Raw genomic sequence first — 21,376 nt, forward strand, 5'->3', positions numbered from 1 at the left:
GACACGATATTTGTACCCCCATAATAAAGCTAAAAGTCTATAAAGACACACATTAACTCTTACTGGTAAGAACTATTGCCATAAACATAACGGAATAAAGTACGGAACCAAAGTATCAAAATATCTTAATAAATGGTTTAGCATCTGTTCGTTATGGTACCAGCATTTCTATACGTAAATGTAAGTATGACAATAAAAACAAAGCAACGATGCTATTTTAACATTTAATAGTCTTTAAAGGCTGGTAAAATAAATACAAATGAAGACAATGTGACCTGAGGTTAATTGTGACACATGATAAAAAATAAATAAATGTTAATTGTTTAAAAATTAAAAACTAAAAATATATCTTTTGGATGTTTGCAGTTACAAGATTGATTGAAACATCTCTTGCAGTCAAGTCTTTTTTTGAATTATTAAGTCAGAAAATAACGTCTACAATTATTTATCTACATGCGGGTATAAATTCTCAATTTACAAAAAATCAACATACAGTACAATTAAAATCCTGATTTTAACTGTTTATACTATGATTTGTTAGTTATCTCTATAACTAGTGATTCCCAAATTTGATAAAAATTAAGGGTCACCTGTAAAGCAGTAAAGCATGGTTCCCACTAGGAAGCATGCAAGGACACAAATTCAACGAAAGTGAATTGACCAATGACAAGCGACATTTCCAATAACTTATCGCTTGTGATTGGTCAAATTACAGGGATATTTCAACGGTCAAGTAGATATTATCAGAGCCCAAAATGACAAGTGGTAATAAGGGCAGAAATGTATGTATGTATATCATACGTCATGTTTAGATATTTATGGCGCAATTTGACACAAGTAATGAAACATATGCTGAGAGGCTGGGTAGTATGGACATACAACCAGCACAGGAATTTTGGGTTCGTTCCCCACATTAAGGTAACAGATACAGATAAAATCATTAGTATATAACCACATTAGTATCATGAAGCTACTTATAGTCCAATTACATAATCCTTGACCATATGTTTCCATTTTGGCTGCATATACATGTACCCATTAAAGGGTAACCAGGCTGATATAAGTTGGGAAATATCAATTCAATGGGGTCAAAGTTCATTGCCTGAATCAAATTTGTCCATTTCTTCAGCCCAATTAAGGACATGATTAAAACCAGGCGGCGTTTTGAAAGTATCCGGTGATGTTATCGAATCAACCTGTTCAGGGTCAGGTACTTTTATATGTAAATCACTTTTAGGCTGTTTTGGAGTACTTCTCATTTCCGCACCTATGTCCTGAAGAGGTGGTATCTCTTTAGCTGCTTTTGTAACACCTTCAGCCTCTTTTAAGCTTACTTCAGCATCTTGGAATATCACAGTCACATCAGTTCCTGTCAATAAATCATCCCTCTTACTAGTGCCATTTCCTGTTGCATGCGCATTATCAATGCTAGCTTGTGGTATATTCAAACTGTCTGTTTCTACAATCTGTTGCCTAATTTCCTCCTCCATTTTCTTTTTGTTTGCAATCCCTATTTTGGAGTATTTCATTTCATTCTTAACACCTCGACCACGACCCCGTCCTCGACCCCAGCACAGAGGAGCCTCTTCCTTCTCATTGCCAGTATTAACAAATCGCCCTGTCAATTGGAAATTGAAGGAAGTAGAAAATAACTCAAAGTCTTACAAACATGCTGCTCATGCGCATAACTGTGTAATTAGAATAAACTAGCAATAGACACACTGCAACCATGCAATATAGTACAGTATTAAGCATACTGAGGATCATTGAGCTGTAGTGGATGTTAATAGAGTTACAATAAAGGACTATTTTTTAAAACACTATCTAAATATTACTAGATCATGTAGTCACAATACAAGAGCAAAAGGCCTACAGTATAAATTGAAATCAAATCCTTCGAAGAGGAATGAATGAAATGGTGATTATTTGGATATTGTTTATAAGCAGTGGCGTAATGCAAAGGTCTGAGGCCCCTGGTTTATGACCCTAAGTGGCCCCCCAACATCGAATGCCTTGTTTTCTCTCTGGGCCTGGGTTAGCCAGCGAGTGCTCATAGCTGTTACTCCACTGCTTTGCTTCTTGTAGCTGACATTTCTATTTGTACTGTATTTGTTTTGTAAATGCAACCTTTTAAGCTTTCTACAATTTTTTAAAAATACAATGATTCTTCATGAATATTGAAAAACTATTAATATACCAAACACTACCACACTCTACTATTGCATAATAACCACCACCACAAGTACACAAAACAACCAAATACTACTAATACTACTACTAACTCTTTCAGACACCTTTGGGCTAGCCCAACATGCGTATAGGTTTCCAACGCATACCACATGACCTAGTGTACATAACAATGCGAGTCGTAGTGTTCACACAAAGCAGGTACTATTTGTAATGTAACATATGCGTGACAATACGTAGCATTAATCGGCACACATTGAATAAGGAACAGTACGGACCAAAATTTGTCAACAGGGCATTAAGTGTTGATAACAACATCCCAATGTGCATTTTCTAAGGATTATTTTTAATATTTCAAATAAACTACCACCACCACTCTACAACTGTAATTCACAATAATAAATAAATGTACAAAAACAATACAAGCACAGCACAGCAAAAAATTATAATTTGGAATGAGAAAATAAATAAGTATGCAGGATTATGTTTTTATACATGGCAGTCAGCATACAGTGCGCAATACAGCAATAGTGTTACAGTTTGTTTGGCATACAAGACAGATATTTTGCTGTTGTGACATTATGATTTCATAATTCTTATCAGAGAAATGTTAAAAAAGGCTACCTGGAGTTGGATGAGTTCAGACCACTCTTGCAGATGGTGTTTAAAACTGATTATGAAGTATGCACTTACAATTAGCTTATCAAACCTCACCCAGGAATTTAACATTCATGTGAGAAAAAGTTAGCCTCTTCGTTTTGAGATAAATACAGTTAAAGGTCGTCAAATGATATACAAATTTACTGCTTTCTTATGGATGTTTTTTTTAAAAAATCGCAAAAATATGGGACAACCCATTTCATAATAGGGTTTTATCTGGTGGTATTTTTCCATATGAATTTCCATGTTATAGATACATTTAAGAGAACAAACTGTTATATGCTGGTAGGTAATTCTATGTGAGCTGCAGAGCAATAAGCAAGCTTGTGAAAAAAAATAAGTACAACATTTTACCTTTTGTGGGTTTTGCTTTCCGATCGTTTTGACTATTCATTTTTAAAAATAACATTGTAAAAAAAAATATATGGTCTGTTAATATTGTGATTAAGAAATAATTGCACAGAATAAGTTTTTTTATGGTTCACAGAATAAGCCTACTTCACCTGTAAGTGTGAATAGGCTCTAATTCCTGTTACCGAATTTTAAAATTATAATAACACCCTTTTCACACTGCTACTAAGAACTTGTACACCAGATTTATATAGTTACATATTGTTTTGAAAAATCTGATATTTACCAGTCATCTGTGAAATCTTAGTAGGCTCATTTTAATGTAGTGTGAAAAGGGTGTTAATTACATGAAGTAAATACACTAACCAATTTCCTGTCTTTGCTTTGTCCCATTCTCTTTTCCATTCACCTGATGAACTCTTGTGGCGTGCCATGCGCTGCTCGTCGATTTCGTCCCTTTCTTTTTTCCAGTTTTCATATCTCTTCCTTTCTTTTCCTGTCATGCTTATTTCTGTACTTTTTTGTGCCTAAAAAATAATAATTTCAATTTAATTATTACAAGAATATTAATTTAATAGTGTGGTTTAGATCAAATGACTACATTAATCTAAAGCTCTGTCTACACTATCAAAATGTGATGTACCCATATATGGACATGATGATGTCATATCACTACCATATTAGTAATGTAAAGCTCTGTCTACACTATCAAAATGTGATGTACCCATATATGGACATGATGATGTCATATCACTACCATATTAGTAATGTAAAGCTCTGTCTACACTATCAAACTGACAACAAAATATGATGTGCCCATATATGGACATGATTTGGTCACATCACACTTTTGTCATACTAGTTTGATAGTGTAGACAGAGCTTAATAAATGTAAAAGTAAATTTTCATATATTAAGCTATTATTGGTGCAAACTCCCAAAATACACATCATAAATAGTAACAACTTTACTTAAATTAGATCACATTGGCTTAAAACATAGTGAGGTGGGTTTGGCTATATCTACATAGATCATTTTGTTTGAAAGATACACCAAATTAAGTGGGCTTAAAATTGTTTGAATACAATTTATTTATGTATACATTCATCAGGCAAGGAGTTGCAACATACAGGATACCAAATATTAATAATTTTTTAATATTAGAAGGAAAGAAGTGAGCCATTAATAAAAAAAAACAGAGTAATAGGGGTATGGGATAGTTTTCCATGAAAGAAAGTAGGAAAATGTTAAAGTAGGTTAGTAACATTGTTATTGTAGATTCAAATGGGAAAAAGATGAATGTTTAATATTCTCTCTAGAACACAACCCTACACTAAAAAAAGAATAAATGTGCCATGTGCATGTGAACAGAATTATAAGTTCAACTAAATTTTGTCAAATTGCCAAACTAAATTGGATGTATGCCAATACTTAAAACTTCAAAAGTCCTACTGTAGTATAAAAAGCTCCCATTATCACTGGGCGGTTTATCAAGGTTCCCAAGGTGCACAAGCAAATGACATGCAAACAATGTTAAAAGCTTGATTATGAAACAGTTGTCAGATAAGTATGTCAAAGGTTATCACATTAGTAAGTACATGATAACACACATTCATTCAAAAGGTACATCAACCCTTACTCAACGCAACTACTATGGAATTACATGTAAAAAAATATGTTATATTTCTCAAACATGTTAAATTTAATACGTCAACGGGCAGCTTGAAGATGTATTGTCCCACAAAAACATGAAAAAGATTAATAAAACTTTGAATATATTATTTTGTAGTTTTAATAAATTTAATCACTTCCGTAGAAAAAAAAACAGAAAAAATTAATATTTTCACTTATAAAATGACAAAATAAATGGTTAAATTCAACAAAAAACCCATTCAGGGAGACAATACTGTATATCTTTAAGATATGTTCATCATTTGGGAGAAGGGGCATTTATACCCAATGTTACATTTTTTTTACAAGATTTTATTATGGGCAAATCAGGTATTATTTGAACATATAAAGACAATCAATAAACCAAGTAAAGAAATAATCAACTAACCTGTTGCCTTTGTTGTCCTTTCTGTCTAGCCACTAGCGTCGCAGCGTCTTCAAAGTCAGTGCCCCCATAGCTATGTTGGGTTCGTCTACTCCCCCCATACTGTTTTTGTGAACTGTCGTGTTGTTTAGGACTTCTTTTAGAAAGATCGTCCTCGTCTCTTGACGGATCATCCAAGAAATTGGTGCGACTGTAATGGGGTGGGGGCGACGTAACAGCACCTTGTTGTTTCTGTGAAAATGTGAAAGGTTCTTTATCCAAACGCACATAAATTAAAAAAATATATTATCATAATTAGCTGATTGGCTACGAAATGCCATTGAGGCCATAATATGCCATTTGAGGTATTTATTAGGGTACCAAAAAATGATAAAATAAACTAGAATTTAATTCGTCACTTTGACGAATTATAGGTGATCATTTTTATCATTTTACTGAAATTAATTTTTTTTAAACATGCACGTACGTTAACATACGATCGGAAAATGTTGATGTATGCCATCCTATTATATGCTTATAGTGCTGAGTTGTGCCTATATGCCATATACAATATGTACAGTATATACTGTATATCTATATACAGTGTAGCATAGGTGAAATTACGGGACACACATGTTCTAATTTTTTGGCATGATGACGTTATCAAACTAAACTTTAAGATGACAATTTCGAAAGATAATTAATTGAGCAAAAAAATATAAGATTTGGAAAAAAATTTGGCACGTAGAAGCGCTATGCGCGCTCTTTGAATTGTGTATAACTTTGACGAAAAATATGAAAAAACTACTTTTTCACTTCAACTGGCCATATGTTAACGTCACAACATCCGATAGGCTTAATTTTTATATGAATTAATATCTACATTTCATCAGCTTTCATAATAAATTATAATCATCAAGGTAACCTTCAATTCTGAAGAGCTGTAAGATATTCAAATTTACTGCGAAGGTGAAATTACACGGCCTACGTTATTCAAGTTTTTACGCGTGATGACGTCATTAAAATGAAGATAGTGTCAACTCATGATAAAGATAATTAATTAAGCAAGCACATACTGAAAGTTGTGCGAAATTCGAGCACACATAACCAAGATGCGCTCTGTTGAATGTGATAATCTACACAAAAAGATAACAAATCCTAATTCTTAAATTCAAGTGGCCATTTGATGACGTCAAAACATTTTGTACGTAAAATGTGTACATGAATTCATATCTACAACTCAATGGCTTCCAGAATAAGTTAAAAAAATCGGGGGTCATCTTGCATTCTGAAGAATTATTTTCATTTTAAAAAAGACCTATTTTTCACCATTTTCAGAACTTTTGTAAAATTAATGTGCGCATTTTGTCATTTTTAACGTGCTCGTATAGCGTTATTTTAAGTCGGAACTGACTCAAATTTGGTGAATGTACTAAGGATGGTGAGTAGAATGAGATTTGTAAAAAAAATTCATGTTTTTTACGCTTTTTAAGTATCGCGCGCGCAAAAACGCATTTTTGCGCAGTAATTTTTTGAAACACGCAAATGGCCTAATTCATGCTCTAAATTGATCAAAACTTAATTTTGAGCGTTTTAAATTTTTAACGCACGATATCACGCGCATGAACCTACGTGCGCGTGCGTTTTTATTTGCTAATATTTTTACCCTTGATCTGAAGTTTACGTGTAGTGAATTTCATTAATATGTGATAATGAATTATGGAGATATGATTGATAATGTGATTTCGCAAAATGGCGTATAAATGTCGTCACGGATGAGTGATCACGCTGGAAAGCTTATTAGGATTAAGTTATATTATTTGAAAGATATTCTGAAATTTTTGTAATCATTGACATTAAACTTTTTGAGATAATTGTTACACAAAATAGTGTACAGAAACAATAAAAAGAAAAAAAAAAAAAAAAAAATAAAGATTTTATACAATAACAATAGGTGATCATTTTATTCTAAATGATCACCTAAATATAAAAAAAGACACAAATATAACATGCACAAGATTTAACTTCAAGAAAGGAGACTTAAAAAAATACCCATGATTTCACGAAGCCTCTAGCTTATAGCCTTAAGCTCTGTCTACACTATCAAACTGTATGTGACAAAAAAATGTGATGTGCCTATATGGACATGATGATGTCATATCACTACCATATTTAGGCATATCACACATTTTTTGTCAAACTAGTTTGATAATGTAGACAGGGCTTTAGCCTCCATAAAATAATTGAAAACCAAAATCAAAGCGTAGCATTTAAAATGTTGCCAGAAAGAAAGAAAAGAAACTGAAAGACTGAAACACAGAACCCAGTCAGCTAAAGCTGAAGCAAGTCTCCACATGTGTTGTACCTGGTTTTCATACTGTTCTCTCATTGCTAGAATCTCTGCTTCTACACGATCTATATTCTGTCTTCTTTTCTCTGACCATTCTTCCTAAAGTCAGAATTCAAAGAAAAGGTGAAACTTTAACATAAAAGATTATCAATTATTGTATGTTTTAATATTTTTCTTTAACTAAAATTTACATTTTTTATTAAATTCTACAGCTCTATCTAAGCTTAAATTGGAACCTTGAGAATTGGTTTTCTGTAAAAACCGACTTTTTTAAATCTAAAAAAGTGGATCTTCAATATAAACATCACGATGGTAGTATTAATAGCTTATATTGGTGCAATGCAAACATGTCATTGTTTTGTTAATCTTTGTATTTCATGCTATCGTGTGCTTTGAACGTTTATTTATAAAGTGAAAAATGTTAATAACAGTAGTGTCATCTGAATTAAAATTGCACCTTTTATTCATTTTTCTTCTTATAATTTCATCTTTGGATATTTTTATTTTTATCTATTCATTATTATAATAGTAAGATTATTTTTATTAATAATACAACCACAATAGAAATAAATTTATTATTTAGATTCAATGATTTTGTTTTTGATATGGATTCTACTGAAATAAAAAAAAAAAAAAAATACTGTAATTTAAAAATTCAATAAATGTTTGAAATATTTATAATACATACGGTTATGGATTTATAACTAACCTAACATCTACTTTGACATTTTAATATCTATTATATTGTGTGCAATGATTTAGTAGCTAATTTGCATAATTGATACATTGCATACAGGTGTACAATATTTATCAACTTTATCATGTACTACACTAGAGGACATTAACATTGCCAGGTGCGTGCAAACAATTTCTATTGATCATACATTCCAATAATTATCAATCTATAGTTTCCCCTTCTGTTTCATAATTTTTTGGATTTTATTTGTGTTACACAAGCTTGTTGGAAATAAGCACTTTCTTATCAGTGGGGGGATAGTTCAAATTACACACTAAAATCTATATTCTTTTGTACACAAATGTTGTAAATAGAAAGGCATTTTTAACTATGAAAAATAAACGGTGTGGTAAAAAATGATGACTACATATATGTAATATAACTTGAATTTTATGTTTCTAGTATTTTTATTCAACTTCAGAGTTTTATTTTCATGCTATAACCAAAATTATCCACCGTATATCCATCTTTTTTAACCTTCTAGGGAGTCACCATACATGTTATTACATTAGGTTAAACTACTTCTGGTTTTTATAGCAGAATTTTGCCAAATTTTGTATTTGACCATTTTAAGGGAAATTCATGCTTTTTTTGTCTTGATTTCTATTACAAATATTTGATTTATGTACAATTAACCAGATATTATATTTAAAATCTATGCCTGTACCTGAGCTTTAAAGTAAAACTCAGTACATAATCTGTACATTAGTTTAGGTAAAATGATAAAAGTAAATTAATATACATAAATGATGTTATTAGGATTTATAATATTTAATATTTTAATTAAATATCACCAAAATTAGTATGAAATAAAGTATTTATTTGGAAAAAAATATTCATTATGTCCCTTTGTTATACAGTACATAGTTTGTTTACCACCACCATAAAATAATATTTTTGTATTTGTTTAGTATTTTTATATACAGCAGTAAAAAAAGACTAATAATAATTTAATGTAAAAAAAAATTTTCAGATAAACATAATAGTACTTAATAATATATGTAATGAAATATAATATATAGGGCCTGAAATAAAAATATGCTGTTAGAATTTAATTAGGTATATAGATAATAAATTATTAAAAAGAGTGAGGATGAATTTAATATTCTGAATTATTCTGATGGCATGCGATGCATCCACTCAGCCTGCAACCAAATACTGTTAGTTTTTCAAATAAAAATTAACTGAAAAAAATGATTATGTTAACTAATGCATATGCATGTATATATATTAAGGTTATAGAGTTCTAAACATGACATAACGATACTAGTGAATCTGTCGCGGCCAACGATTTTAACTTCAAACCAAATTTTAATTACAGCATCTGAACTGTAATAAATTTGTAATATAATTACGTTACTATTAATATTATCATTTCAACGTTTTTGTTGTCAGTAAATCTGATTTTAAAGTATAGTAATCCTTAAATTTAAATGTGTATTGGACATTGGACTACTAATCGTGAGAATATGAATTTGAATCTAAAGCTTGTCGCATTGCGTATCCTTAGGAAAGACACCAACATTTGCCTCTCTCCACCAAGGTTTACAAATGGGCACCTGGTATATGTCAAAAAACAACTACGCTGATTACTGCTGCAATATTATGGTAGTATGTTTCCAGGCATGTTTGGTATAAAACATCACCGGGATAATAATGTGAAACGCTTAGAGTCTTTTTGCATTAAATTAAACGTTATAAGATTAATGTATTATTATTATTTATGAAATCAATTGAATGGAATAACGACCGCGTTTTGAGAGGTCTGTTGACAACAGGAGGAGATGCATGGTATCATGATGTTATGTTTGAATCTAACATAAAGCTCTGTCTACACTATTAACCTTTATTTGACAAAAAAATGTTATGTGCCCTCATATGGACATGATGATGTCATATTACTACCATATTTGGGCACATCACTACCATATTTGGACACATCACACTATTTTGATAGTGTAGACAGAGCTTTATACAATAAACAGCAGTGCATTATTCCATAGGAAATACAATATAAAGTTGCACATTCATTCCAAACAACAACAAATATCACAATCTTGTCAATCAAATCCATAAAATCGTTGACAGGGACAACTTTTGAAGAGAATGAAGAATTTAGAATAAGGAAAAATGCATATGAGTCTACAGTACTTTGATGGGCATCAGCAGGATTTTTGTAATGGAGGTTTAACTAAATTGTTTAAGGGAAGTAAACAACATCCATTTTGGTAAATAGTCAAACAACAACAATTTTGCATAAAATTACGTATTTGGAGATATTAATAATAAAACATTCATATTCCAAAAATAATTTTTGAAAAGTCGAAAGTGGATGAATTTTTTTAGAAAAGTGGGAATTAGTTCCAAAGACAGAAAACTAGGAAATAATAAGTTTGTCTCAGTAAGTCTTAGTTCAGAAAAATGGAACAGACGGAAATGAATTTTTCAGAGGAACATTGGTGAGATGGTGAGAAGGCTTAATTCCAGTACAGATGGGCTTAAACTCAAACAAGAGCAGAGTTTCAGCATTTTAATACCAGATTTATACAAACTCTCATATGCAATTAAGATGCACAGACACACATCCATTTTATTTATCGATCGACTAGTTAGTTTTGAAAGTTGAAAAAAACATATTACTTTTACTGTAACCTCAAAATGCAACATGCAATTCAGTATTAAATACACCAATAAAAACAATGCACTGCCATTTTTGGTAATTATATGAAAAATAAAGAAACAAAAAGAAGATGCGGTTATTAAACTAATGATCTACAGTATATTCTGAATGCAGAGGCTAAAAAGCAGGTATTGTATACATTTTGATAATAACTTAGAACGCTGTTGTAACTCCAACCGTTTACCCGAGGATTTTGAGCTGGGTTACCAGGGACTCGTTGGTCAACTGGCCCACGATGATGGCCTGTTAGCCTTTGCTGCACGCCCTCAAAATCCACCTCCACATTCAGAGTCTGAAATAGTAGGTCAAAGAGCAAGTTTGAAGAAAGGATACGTGGAACAATAATGTATCAACAATATCTTGAAGGAAATGAGTAAAAAATCTGTCCTAAATTATGAATTTAATTAATCAATAAAATTATTCTTTAATGCCCAAGTTTAACTGTATTATAGTAATTAACATGAACATTTATGCCTAGTTAACACTGGCAAAAAGGTTTTCTAGGACCAGTACCAAAAGAAGTAGTGTACCTGTAGCCTAGATTACTGATATCATAAAAGTATTAAGTTAGTCTTTTACATTATCAATTAAATATAATTCTCCATCTGCATTAGGATACACAATAAATTTATCTATGATATAATAAATGAAACCCAAATATTAGTTGAACAAACTACAATAGGTATCTAATCACACACAAAAAATGTTACTGGCATAATAATAGTAAAATCTAGTAATTAATATACAGTATACAGTAAACACACAATCTTTGAAACATTGCAATATATACATTATAATATCATCGCAAGTGTAGATGAATAAGTATAGCTGATTGACCATAGCAATCAACTATGTTAAGTTTCAATATAAAATATATTTTTTGGGGAGGGGGAGGGGATAAATGTAACAATTGAAGCCACAACATGCTCTCATTGTTTGATATTCATTAAAACAGAAGTATGTATGGCAGTTTTAGATTTTCCCAGTTCAGAATTATGTAAATAATGAATGATGAGAAACTAAGGTTTAAATACTGTACAATGCATGCACAAACTAATTTTAAAATTTGATATCATTATTAAGCAATGCCGACAATCAATGTATAAGGGAGGCACACAATAAACTAAAATATTAGGCCTAAAATTCAACAGCAAAAAGGTTTATGGAAAAAACAAAAAGGCTATATACTGTATTTTAAATGTTGATTTAAATATCAGGCATGGTATCCATGTACTACTATTAGGGAACACATTCAGGGGAAAAAATGTCCCTTATGAATAGAAATTGGCCATTTAAAAAAATATTTATATTCATGTTGCAAGAAAGTGTCCCCTAATAGGAGTGTTAAAAAAAAAGTTCTTCTATATTATGAACAAATATATATAATTAATAAGTCTTTTAATGAAATTAAAGTCTATTAATTAAATGGTTTTCTACCACTCATTTTAAAAATTTAAAAAAAATCAATTTAGTGTAAATCACAAAAATGCATATACGCCATATATGGAATTAAAACCCTACCTTATGTTCTTTAATTTCAGTAACACGGGTCATGTGACCACTTTCAGAGTTTTCTAAAGTTACTATGATATCCTTTTGTACGTTAAAATTAAAATAACAGAACAAAAAGAGTAAAAACATCATAATTGAATATATTGTGTATGATATTTGTTTGGTAACTAAGCGAGAATTCTAAATTGTAATCCATAATAATATTTAATAATAAGAATAATAATAAATTAGGGAACAGCTCTATTAATGTCAGCACTCAATCTTATGAGGTGTAAAATGTTAAGTAAACGTCCTCCATGATTATTTCATTATTAAAGGTTACTGTATGTAACACAGCCTTGAATATAACTTTTTGCAGTAATACCCAAAATAATCAAAGATGTATTGTCCCCCTGAAAATTTTTTTTTAAATATGCCATTTTAATGTCACCTAATAGAACTATCCACTTTGACCAAAAATTGGATCGAAAAAAAAATGTATTTACTTAAAAAACTGTAATTTAAAGCAAACAAATAGTCAAATTGGCTGCCAGCCAATGGGTTTTTGGTTGAATTTAACCATTTATTTTGTCATTTTGTAAGTGAAAACATAAATTTGCTTCCGTTTTTTTCTACGAAAGTGATTAATTTTATTAAAACTACAAAATAACATATTCAAAGTCTGATTTAATTAATCTTTATTTTTCATGTTTTTGGAGGACAATACATCTTTAAGTAAGTTTACCTTACCACCTATTAGTATATAGCATTTTAACAGTGTACAGTACTGTATATACAGTAATTACACTAAAGGAAATATATATTTATTTGGTGCTTATGCATTTTCTACGCTACCTTTCCACTAACATCTTCAGATACCCTGCGTCTTGAAAACCTGTCCTCTTTTATGTACAGGTCATTAACAACCGTAAACTCCTGATCATCAAGAGAACAATGGTAGATAATGATACATAAAAAAACATGGAGTGAGAGTGCCGAGTTAAATAGAATGCAAAATTCATTCATTATTTGTTTTATAACACACCTACTGTTGTAATATAACAAACTTTATCTAACTATAGTCTGTTGCTTCCATCAATATCGAAGGCTGGCCATTAAAAAAAGCGGCTCTCGTATTTTAGCAGTGGAGTACAGCAGTTGTAGATGGCGCACTCTACAGATTGGTATGTCAACGCATATCATTTACCAATATTAAATAAAATCTCCAATCGTTATGATGGGAGAAAACAATGTATAGTATGCGAGATTTGAAATGAATCTATCAAATGGCAAGAAAAGGTGTGATATAAAAGAATAATCCCTTTACGAACTCTGGTTAAAGACTTTTTCACCCCTGCCTGTCAAGCTCCAATTTAGGAGCTTGCTCGTCCAGTATTAGTTACTTTTCATTTTCACGACAATTGGAGCGGCATGAATTTTCAATATGCTGCTAGCCCTGCTCTATGAAAAACATCAGAGAGTACTGTATATGAAACATAAGATCTGGTAAAATAAGGCACTCTATGAAAACCGGAAATTTCTTTGCTCTCTATTTTTTCTCACTTTTTAATGTATGTAACACTTTCATTGTATTAACCCTGAATAGTATTTCTATGCGAGTATTATTTCCTGCTTTGATGAATGGAAATTGATGTAGTTGAATGTGAGCCTGATATTAAACCTACTACTTCTTGGTTGGATCGGATATTAAAAAGCATAAATTATATAAAATGAATGTGATGCTACCAATTATAACAAAAATGATATTTTTGTTGTTTACCTTAACAACAAAATTAATATACATTGCAAGTAAGTGCTGCATGGGGGTCTGTGGTCATGTTTCACAACAAAAAAAATGATTTATGGTAATGAGTGAAAAAAAAGTAAAGTGGGGTGTTGCTCGCTGTTGGATGAGTATGGAAAAACACACAAAAAAAGTAATACATAATAATATTAATTACTGCCAAATTTATCAGTTACCTAATAACAATAATAATAGTTCATTCTGAAATTTCCAGAAAACATTGTGTGTTAGTCGAAGGATTATTTTTAACGGTTTAAAGGTCTGTCCACTATCAAACTTTATGTGACAAAAAAATGTGATGTGTTCATATATGGACATGCTGATGCCATATCACTATCATATTTGAGGATATCACTACCATATTTGTGCACATCACACTTTCTTGTCAAATTAGTTTGATAGTGTAGACAGAGCTTAATACACAAACTTTAATAGAGAATATATTCAAAGAAGTACTTACCATTTTCCTATCGGCGGTTGGGCCATATGCATTTCGTCCAGCATTGTGAAGTCTGTGTGCTGAACTTGGTGGACTTGTGAGATTTCCTATTGATTGTTGTTGCGGACCCTGTGCGAATAAAAATATAAATGAAAAACAAAATACCTACATAATAATTCATTAATTTATAAACACTTTGGTTTAAAAAGTCATGACTTTGCTTAAAGATATATTGTACCGTGAACAAATAATTTAAAAATATTTTTTTGTTGAACATGCCATTTTAATGTAACATAATAGTTATTCACTTTTACCAAAAATTGGATAAATAAAAACAATTATTTACCTGAAAGACTGTAAGTAATTTAAAATGAAATAGTTTTAATGAATTACAAATTTCTTTAAGTTTATCGAAAAATATAGAGGGTGCTATATAGGCTAATACGGTTAAACCATTGTTTTTCCATTACCTGGTAATATCAGGTGTGCGCAGTTCAACGACATTTGTTTATACCCGGTAGTACCGGGTATATGCATTGAAAGGGTGAAGTCATTAATACAATAACCTAAGCAAACATTTTTACATATTTTCTTTCTTTTCATAAATCAGGATTGAAAAAGACATTTAAGTATTTCTCAACAAAGCACAAAGATTGATCCAGCCAAGGTGAACGTAACACAAGCTTTCTAAACCCTATGAATTAGTACAGCTGTTCTGACCAAAAGATAAATCATATTATCTACTATATATAGTAATAATGATAAATGCTTTTTTTTTAAACATAGGAAAGTATTATCACCAGGTGTTCTTTATAAAGCTCTGTCTACACTATCAAACTGAGGACAAAAATGTGTGATGTGCCCAAATATGGTAGTGATATGCCCAAATATAGTAGTGATATGGCTTCATCATGTCCATACAATTTTTTTTTGTCACATAAAGTTTGATTGTTCAACAAAAATATTCTAAAAAAATAATATTTTCAGGGGGACAATTATATATCTTTTGAAATAAGCAATGCTTGAGTGAGACATAAAAAAAGTGCTCATGCGTTTATGTAAACGGGTGCCGTATGTAAAGTGTCGTGACTTACCCGTGTAACTCTCAATGTAAGCTCTGTGCTTTGTTTTTGTAAGTTTATAAGTAGATCAACAATCTGGTCTCTTGTGAAACCTCTCACACATGTGTCATTGATGTATACCATCATGTCTCCAGGTTGAAGGCGACCATCCTGTGTTTCAAAGTCGACAAAATTGAAATACATTTCTCATAGTGAAATATTACTTTTTAAATGTAGTAGTGTACACTACAACAATACATATTGGAGCTGTAGCTTGGTGGTTAACATGCTTCCCTTCAAATTCCCAGGTCAGAGGTTCAATCCTGACCTAGTGCCAGGGTTGTTACTCACAACTCTTTCAACTCCACTCTCTAAGCCTCAAATGAGACTTATAAGCATGATAAATTATTAAATAGTTTAGCCATCCTGTAATTGGCAAGTTACTCGCTGTTGTATGCGTATGAAAAAAAATAAGCTACTCTATCCGAGTTTAAATATAGTACATCATTTTTAAATTAATCTTTTTTCTAAATATTTCAAAGTTGTATTTAATAACAATAATTAAGTACCGATATTAATAATATTAAACTTTATAAATTTTAAATACAAATTTAAGATCGATGTACGATTCAAATTCTATTTATTAGTATAATACTGTACAAATGCTGAATTGATTGCAGATGTTCACCAAGTGATGGCAGCAAACACTTTTTTTCAGGTTACAGAACTTTGCATATTTTTTCAAATAATATTAATAAGTTTATTTTATCGTATAATATAATTTAAAGGTTTGCAAAACTGTATAAACTTTGATTGTGTAGAATGTTATATACCAAATTATAAAATAAGTTCAAGGGTGTTTTGGTATGCCTTCGTGTTTGTGCGTTAGTGTAGATGCGGCGCACTCTCGGGTATTCACAATGTTGTTGCACCATTGTAAATTCCCTCAAGTGCGTCACATCTCCACTAACGCACTGTGACTTGTGCATTATTTGTATAAAGTCACTTAGACAGTCACTTACCTTAGCAGCAGCTCCACCAGGAACAATAGTTTTAACAACTACGCCGATTCCTTTCTTTCCAACTAGTCCAAATCCGAGACCACTACCTTCGTTGCGTAGTTGTATACATATGAACTTCTCGCTCTGTTGCTGCGCCCCAGGGGGAGATCTAGTATCTTGGGGAGAACGGCTGCTATTTTGCGGTGGTTGAGAACGAGCACTATGAGGAGATGTACACTCCTGTGGCGGAGATGGAATCTGTAAAAATCATGTGGTGCAGCATTTGCATAATAATGTACTCTATTTATGATGGTAGAGGATTATTGTTTGCCTACACATTTCTAGGTCATTGGTTCAAATCACATTACAGGAAGAAGTGGAGAGATGGTGTGTAGCAGCATAGAGCCTTACATTATAGCCTAAGTTATGGAGTTGGATTTTTCGCAACCATGGGATATTGCGTCATATACAGTAATTACTTTGCATTTAAAATACCTGTTGAAAAGTTGGACTGGGTGACATTGCTTTAGAATCAGTATCTGGATTATTCGGTGGTTTAATGTCTCCTTCTCTTCCTGCCGCTCGTAACCGATCTTCTTCAATTTCCTAAATAAAAATTCATCAACTAATAAATAATTTGTATTGAAGTATAATTTAATTTTGTTGCAGAATTAAGAAACATTAAAATATTTATTATAATGTGCATCTGTTATTGAAATATGCACACAAAAAAATGCAGCCATCAATATACAGCCTATAATGCATTGCAGCAAAAACATGTTTATGCATTCAAAATACATATGTGTTCAAAATTAATGTTAGGACTATTGGAAAGATGCCAAATAATTCTCTACATATTTCTAGCTCTACACAAGCAATGCCTCTGGATTTAGACTCTTAATCCAGATGTTCTATATATTTTAGCACTACAGTAGTACAAATACAATGCATCAGGATTCAGTTTAGACTCTTAATCCAGACTCTCAGACTAATAATAATCACCTGATGTCTTTTTATGCGTTCTTCATTTTGTTTTCTGATAAGGTCAATTTTACTGGACAACAGGTCTTCTTGCTCTTCTTTGCTTAGGATGTCCAGTAGAGTAAAATTCTTGACCATATCATTTAATTGCTGAGCCAGCTAAAACAAGAGTATAATTAGAGTAATTTAAATCATGTGAATGAACTGAAAGTAAAGCCCATTTTCCAAAGACAAATGTATTTGAGTGAATCTCATGCCATATTTCAATCTATGTTTTACCAATCCTATGTGCCACCAATCCACACTTAAGCTCTGTTCGTTCACACTACCAAACTAGTTTTACAAAAACAGTATGGTAGTGATATGCCCAAATACAGTAGTGATATGACATCATCATGTTCATACAGTATATGGGCACATTTTTGTCACATAAAGTTTGAGAGTGTAGACAGAGATTTAGGAATGATGAATACTAGTAGGTTTAATGCTTATTTCAAATGACCATACTGTACATACAGTATATTCTATATTAAAGATGAACATGACTAATTTGATGATCGAGTTCACAATTTAAACAAAGAAGTTATCCATAGACAGAATACTATTTGTCTCGAGTAAGGCCAGATGTTACATTAATTATGTGTACTTCAAATAAAAATAATTAAATAGAACCAACAAGTACATACTTCTAACAATTTGATTTACGGTTGATAATTATAATTTAATTTACAGCTAATTCTTCAATTATGGTGGCAACACAGGATTCAACCCAGTATCACTAGGTGATGGTGTAAAAACGCTTAGAAACTCTATTTTACTTATTAGAAAAGCCAAGCATTATTATAATGAGGGATTACATCTTCTATAATTTAGCTATTAATTTTGCATACTAAATATTTTTATTGAATTTTTTTATGGCAAAAAGTTCCATAACATACAGTATTTACATTTGGTTTCAAATGTTGTTTTCTATTTAATATTAAGATAAAACATGATTCATTTAATGGTTCCTGGGTTAGAAAGATCAATGCTAATAGGAAACACATGACGAAAGATGTTAAAATTATACTAAACCAGCTACAGCTCACTATTACTACCACTATAGATTATTACCAGGTTCAATAATCTGTAATATTTTTAATTATTTATAAAATATATCTAATATATTCACATAAGACATAAATAAATTAAACTTACTTTGAATAATCAACAAAAAATGTAATATTTTGAATATGAAATATGCATAAAATAATTGTAACATGGAGCTACAAAATTAGATCAGTCATATACTACAGTATTACTGATCAGGAATGCTAATGCTAAAAATGAAAACAAAGAAAGTAGGGAATGCCAAGAAGTGCAAGTGTGTTGTTAAGTAGGCAGTTAATACTAATTGCTTAGACTCAGTGTTTGAAACAAAAGAATCGTTATAAATAAGACAATCCAATAATGATCGTGTCAAAATCCTAACAAATAAGTGCATTTTGTAAGGTATGTATGTTATTAATACAACTAAAATGATTTTTTATCTGTGGCATTGAGACAACATGAACATGTTTGTATAGCTAAACTTCACAGTGTGGCAAGCATACATCATTTTTCCCATATTGCATTGAGCTTCCTGATAAATTATTGTATATCCTTTTACTATTAGGAATACTTTTACATTCTAGAAAGTAGTCTAAGCAGTATGGCTAATACTGTATTACGTCACTGTGATCATAACAAAATAGACACATGAACTTCATTTTTATTATAAACATTTTGTAAGTATCTTTTAAGTGAGACATAATTGATATAATACAACAGCTCCTTGGGACATCCCTCAGGGGGACATCCATAATGTATACAGTGTTACAGCAAGGGGACACATTCCAGTGTTCAACAAAGGGAAAGTACAGTATGTTTTAACAATACTGTACAGCACAACTCCTAAATATAAATCAGGGGACCCCATTATTAAAAGGGTACTACCCATATTTACTGTAACAGATTTAAACTTTTATTCAATGGTGGGAATCCCTATTCAATCAAGGGACATCTCTATTTTGTAAGGAGACATCCCTAGTATATGGATCCTAAAGGTGTCCCCTTAATAGAGCTTCCACTACATTTGATAACATTATTTTCTTACCGGCATCTTTGTTACTAACTGTTCAGCCATGTTGTTCTTAACTCTTGGAAGACATGAATTATTATACACTGACCTGGATAAAAAAAAAAAGGGTCAAAGGTTAAAGTTTAAGTTCGTCACAAATTAGAACAACATAGTTCAGTATGACTACTAGACAAAGAAAATACTTTTTAATGACATTTTTATATGTAAATTGATATTACCACAGAGTATTTTAAAAGGATGTTAAGATTAATAAAACAAGGAAATATATTTCCTGAAAGCCGAGACAGACGACAAACATATTTTCTGTCAAAGTTTGTATAGAGTACAGTTTGGTAAACAGGTAATTGACTGTGTTATGTACAGTAACTAACACATTATTTGCAAGTCGATAAAATCTGTTAGAAGACAGTTATTTTTATGTTACTTGCAAAAACAAACCACTGATTTTATTCTAAAAGTTAAATTATTGCCATTGGAAATTGCCTCAAAATGTTTCAGAAGTCAAAACTATATCTTTTGTACAGTAGATGTGTTTTTTTTTTTGCTTGCAAGTTTAACATAATGACAAAAAATATTAAAATAATTACAATAATTTGTATTGCTTGTATTGCAGTAAATTCTTAGTTTTGAACCCTCTTATTTTTTACAATAGAATAGGCCTACTAGAGCTGATCAGTATATGGGTACTGTAGTTCATAAAGTATAAATTGGTGTTTGGCCATTAATTTATAAATAAATACAGTACCACTACATTTATAACAATTTCTGAAATTACCTGGTAGGCCTAGTGTATAGGCCTACCTGTTACTATTTTCATATTAAACAAGAAAGGCTAGAGGCTAGCCTAGCTAGGCTAGAATAGAGATAATAAAATGATTTTTGAAAAATAAAGAAAATGTAAAATATCCTACAAATGAATTGATTAAGCATAAGTAAGTAACATTAGATAATATTTGTGAAATACTTGTTACAATCTATCTATTTCAAGCTAGGCTTGCAAAATTTCAGCCCCATATAGGCTAGGCCTAGTACAGTAGGTGATCACTCATTATCAGCCTTTAAACAACAAATGCCTGTCTGACTGAAAGAGTATCATCATAGCTCGGCCTCTGTACAACCGGCCTAGGCCTAGCCATTTAATGTAAAAACACTAGAACAAACACGCTAAATTCTAGTTTACGTAACAACAACTTGAACCACAAACTTAACTAGAATCTTTTCTAAACACACACAAGTAAAAAGTAAACAAATAAGGCAATAATTACCGTGTAAACACCAGTGACCTTTTCTCTCTCTCTCAAAAAAGCAGCTGGTTAATTATTATAAGGTTCGTCCGTCGTCGTATTAAACCTTCGACCTCTACACAAAAATGGGCGGGGAAAACACGTTGTCATTTTTCAGAGTTACGTTCTGGTGGTGGCTGTCACAACTGTCAATCATAGGGACTATTAATTAAAGATGTATTGTCCCCCTGAAAAATTA

At 31.3% G+C, this 21,376-nt stretch overlaps 1 protein-coding gene across 9 annotated transcripts; it reads right to left on the reverse strand.

Moving 5' to 3' along the window:
• Window positions 1-205: 205 nt before the first annotated feature.
• LOC144852083 (uncharacterized) lies at window positions 206-21,230 on the reverse strand. Of its 9 annotated transcripts, none has more exons than XM_078709779.1 (15): window positions 21,160-21,230; window positions 19,910-19,982; window positions 17,797-17,934; window positions 17,290-17,400; window positions 16,816-17,052; window positions 15,827-15,964; window positions 14,754-14,861; window positions 13,345-13,425; window positions 12,520-12,591; window positions 11,183-11,290; window positions 7,598-7,681; window positions 5,257-5,484; window positions 3,565-3,725; window positions 3,202-3,233; window positions 206-1,618 (listed from the first exon to the last, which is right to left on the reverse strand). In XM_078709779.1, exons 2-15 carry the CDS (start codon window positions 19,937-19,939, stop codon window positions 1,089-1,091), a joined length of 2,058 nt encoding a protein of 685 aa, XP_078565905.1. In that variant the 5' UTR covers window positions 19,940-19,982; window positions 21,160-21,230; the 3' UTR covers window positions 206-1,088. The 9 variants fall into 9 exon arrangements, with proteins under 9 accessions (XP_078565905.1, XP_078565904.1, XP_078565907.1 ...); XM_078709778.1 differs by having other exon boundaries at window positions 11,138-11,290; window positions 19,910-19,984; window positions 21,160-21,187; XM_078709781.1 differs by lacking the exon at window positions 12,520-12,591 and having other exon boundaries at window positions 11,138-11,290.
• Window positions 21,231-21,376: the final 146 nt, after the last annotated feature.

This window comes from Antedon bifida, chromosome 9, assembly GCF_963402885.1.
Source record: "Antedon bifida chromosome 9, ecAntBifi1.1, whole genome shotgun sequence".
In the NCBI taxonomy this organism is placed as follows: Eukaryota; Metazoa; Echinodermata; class Crinoidea; order Comatulida; family Antedonidae; genus Antedon; species Antedon bifida.